Raw genomic sequence first — 4132 nt, forward strand, 5'->3', positions numbered from 1 at the left:
GCGGCATCACACTGGGACTGCCACTGACACGTAGCATGGACCTCTCCTGTGTCCCACCCACTGTCAGAAACAAGAGACTACCCACCATGCTATGTCAGTTGAGGGTGCAAATCCTTCACACTCAGACACTCTTTTGGTTACAAAAGGAAGCTTGAGGAGAAGGAGAGGGAGAAGCAGAGCAAGAAGCCGAGGTCCTGCTGGATTCTACCCTGGATCAGCAGGAGACGCCAGTTTGGACAATGGGAACACCTTAATCAAAAGCTCCTCATGGAAGACAAGAGTTCCTACCAAAATTAACTGTGAATGGACGAGCCCATTTTCAAGGAGGTATTGGGGAGAACTGAACACCCTATCAAGAAGCAGTACACCTGGTGGACAGAACCAGTGGAGTCAGGACTTCAGCTAGCTATAACATTGCGTTATCTAGCCAAGGGTGACAGCTACGAAAGTCTCTCATATGCATTCCGAGCTGTGCAAAACACAATCTCCTTCATCATGTCAGAGACCTGCGAGGCAATTATCGTGGAGTATGTGGAGGAGGTCATCGATTGCCCAAAGACGCCAGATGGATGGAAGAAGGTGGCCAAGGGGTTTGCTGAACGGTGAAACTTCCATAACACCATCGGCACCATCGACGGGAAACACATAGTCATGCGTGACCCTGGGAAATGTGGATCCTACTACTACAACTGCAAGGGGTTCCATTTGATTGTCCTCCTGGCAATGGTCGACAGTGACTACAAGTTCATCTACACAGATGTTGGTGCAAATGGGACAATGAGTGATGTTGGCATAATCTTGAACACAGACCTGAGGAGCGCCCTGGAAGACAACCGCATTGGACTGACCCCTTGACATCCGCTGCCAGGAGATGACCTCCCCGTCTCCTGTTTCATGGTGGGAGACGAAGCCTTTGGCCTGAAGGAGTGGCTGCAGAAACCCTCCCCTCACAGAGGTTTGACCAGAGAAGAGAGTCTTCAACTACTGACTTTCCAGGGCTAGACGAGTGGTGGAGAATGCCTTTGGCATCTTCTCCAACAATAGAGTTTAACATTATTTCAACACATTAACTTACCTCATTCATGTTACAGTGTTCGACTTGGCTATACAACCAGAATATGCTCCAAAATCCACCAACAACATGTATGCTATTCTAACACGTATGCTGTATCGTTTTTTCCCTAGATTCCATTGCCTCCTGACGACGATGCCTCTCAAGCCAAAAGGAGTCGAGTCTGCGGTCATGGCCTGCTGCTGCCTCCACAATTTCCTGCGTCTCCAGAATCCCTCTTTTTTTCATTTAAGCTGCAGATGTCACACGAAATCACTGAGGGTCAGTGGAGACAGGGCACCCAACTGACATCCTTGGACCACCTGCCAAGGAGCCGAGGCATTACTGGCCCCAAGTTGATCAGGGACCACCTCAAGGATTACTACAACTCCCCTCGTGGTGCTGTGGATTGGCAGGACAGGATGGTCAAGTAGGTAAGTACCATTTTTTTTTTTTGTCACCATTATACTCCTTCCACGACAATAATACACAATTTTTTTGGGGGGGAAACTATTTTATTTAACTGTAACCATACACAAATTGTAAAAGTACATTATTCACTCTCCTCAGGGGTCGATGACCTCGGGGTATTCAGGTCAGTGTAGGCAGGTTGGAATCCCAGCAGAGAACTGCTGAATCACAAGTTCCCAAAGCTGGGGATTTGTGAAGTGCCTGAAGTGGCTGGTGGGTGGGCAGTCCTTCCTTGCTGCTGGTGTTGTTGCAGTTGCCAGATTTGATGTTCCAGCTGCTGGACATGGGAGTGTGTCGGTGTTGGTGCTGGTGCTTGGGTTGCAGGATGGGAGTGGCTAGGCGCAAGGGAGGGTCGCGTTTTATGGGTGTGGTTTTTCAGCAAGTCACTGGCCAGGTTCGAAGTTTGCCTCTGGAAAGTCCTGAACACCTAGCAGAGAGTAGCCAGCTAGTTGGTGTATTGCACCACTACTGCTTCGTGCTCATTGACAGGTCGCAGCAGCGACGCCACCTGGGTCTGGAGGGTGGTTGTTTCTTGGTACTGCTCTTGCAGCTGCAGTTGGAAAATGATAATCATTAGAGACATAACTCATAAATAAATCTAAATAGTGAAATGTAAATTGTGATTTTTACTTTGTGTGCATTGCGTAGATAGTAACTAGTTTTTTACTTTTTTTAAATGCTGATGTTAATACTGTTTTCTTATACTGTAAATACATGTTTCATAGCAAGTTTGTCTGATTATTAAAGACACGCAAATAAGGAAAGGTCTCATGATTAACATATTCTTTAACCCGCCACATGCCAGCTATTTTTAGCCCTATTGGTCACCTCTGTGCCAGCCATTTTTTGACCTCTTATTTATTGGCTAAAATGATAGATTTTGATGTGAAAACAACTAATTTCACCATTGAAATACTCACCAAGCTCAGAAATGGGTTTTATTGAGTCCTGCATACTCGTATACAGGTATTCCTGTTCTCTCATGCTCGCCACGTAAGTGAAAACCGTTTTCTGTGTAAGGTAGACTCTGGTATTTATGTTGGGAAGGTATAGCAATGTTCAGTACACTTTTCTGATTACTTATTACTTCAACATCTGTCACAATTTGCGTGTCTGTCTCAAAATGAATGCATTGTCTTACACTTACATGAAGATTGGTACAACCTGACTTCACTATGTACAGTCTTGGCACTTACAAGAAGGTGTTTACAGCTTGACATAATTATGTACAGTTTTTACACTTACAAGAAATTATTTACTTGATTTCACTATCTATAGTCCCTTCATGTACGTGAAAATATTTACAACTTGCCTTCACTATGTACAGCACTGGGTGTGGCACACAAGCAGAGTGAGGCAGAGTGAGTGTGAGGGGGGGAGTGAATGGGTGTATGGCCTTGACTGCCTGAGGCATGATAGAGGAACAGTTAACATACATGCCTGCCAAGTTTTACCCACAAATCTTGAAAAATATGGTCACAGTGAATGTGTTAATTTTAAACCATTTTAAAACGGACTGGTACTGAATGCAGATTTTTGTTAGACTATTTTAAAATGACACTGGCAGGCGGTGGGTTATATGTAACTGCAGGTGTCATTAATAATTTGTTCTTACCCTATTCAGATCATCAGTGGACATGCTGGTGAAGCCGGTATTCGGAGAGGTTCTTGGCCTCTTCCTCATGGCACCAGTTGATGTGGTGGATGGCTGTGGTTGCTGAGACAGCTGGTTAGACGGCAGGAACGGCTCATCATCGCCACAGGGTTCCACCTCCACAATGGGGGCTGTGGATGTGAATAGTCAGTCTCGCTGTGTGGCATGATTTAGAACTTTGAATAACAAGATAAATACCGTAAATATTAATTTAAGTACAAGAAAATTTGTATGGTGAAATTTAAGAAATTAATAAAAAAGTGGTATTGTATATTTACTTTGTTTAACCTTAAATTTACTTTAAGGATAGCAAATATGTATATTGACAAGAATTTAAAAAAGAAAAGGTTCATTGTATTATGACAAGTGTATAACTAAAATAAATTGGTGTACTGTTGACTGGCGGTTGGGACATTGGACAATGTGTGGTCGGAGGAAGTCAAAGCTCTCATAAATCCACCTCTCCCGCTCAGTCAGCTCTTTCATATCCACTCTACCCTGGCCAGGGTGGGTGGCAGTGAGACAGCCATACCTCATTCACATGTTACCTAGCCAGTTCCGAAGCTGACCCACCAAAATGAACAGTGGAAAATTAAACATGCGCACAACACTGTCAAAATGATAAATTTGTATAAACACTGCTCCAGTCACAGTTCGCCTGCCTGTTATAACAACACTGATACACATGAAATACAATACTTACCAAGAGATGAAGGGTTTATATTAAAATGGATATGATAGTCCACATAACAAGATGGAGGGGAAATTGAACATGTGTCATTGCTCACGATAATTTGAGTTCCTTGGCCTTCTCGGCCAGTAGTCGGTTCCGTTCCTCCACGTCCTTGTAGATGGTCAGCTTCTTGTAGAGTACTCGTGCTTTTTCAGCCACTCAACTAGGTCTTTCTGTTTAAGGATGAGGCTCGGTGAACCAAACCATCTGGTTCTCTTGCCCG

General features: G+C 44.2%; 1 protein-coding gene across 1 annotated transcript; it reads left to right on the plus strand.

The window, feature by feature from the left end:
• Nucleotides 1-303: 303 nt before the first annotated feature.
• On the plus strand, nucleotides 304-606 carry LOC145410121 (uncharacterized). The gene has a single exon (XM_080280319.1). It carries the CDS (start codon nucleotides 304-306, stop codon nucleotides 604-606), a length of 303 nt encoding a protein of 100 aa, XP_080136445.1.
• Nucleotides 607-4132: the final 3526 nt, after the last annotated feature.

This window comes from Coenobita brevimanus, chromosome 84 (genome assembly GCF_032717465.1).
Source record: "Coenobita brevimanus isolate Jiangsu-jjx chromosome 84, ASM3271746v2, whole genome shotgun sequence".
Lineage (NCBI taxonomy): Eukaryota > Metazoa > Arthropoda > Malacostraca > Decapoda > Coenobitidae > Coenobita > Coenobita brevimanus.

What these genes read in the sequence shown, in the direction of transcription:
- LOC145410121 (XM_080280319.1), top strand. Translation starts at nt 304, where the DNA reads ATGGACGAGCCCATTTTCAAGGAGGTATTGGGGAGAACTGAACACCCT.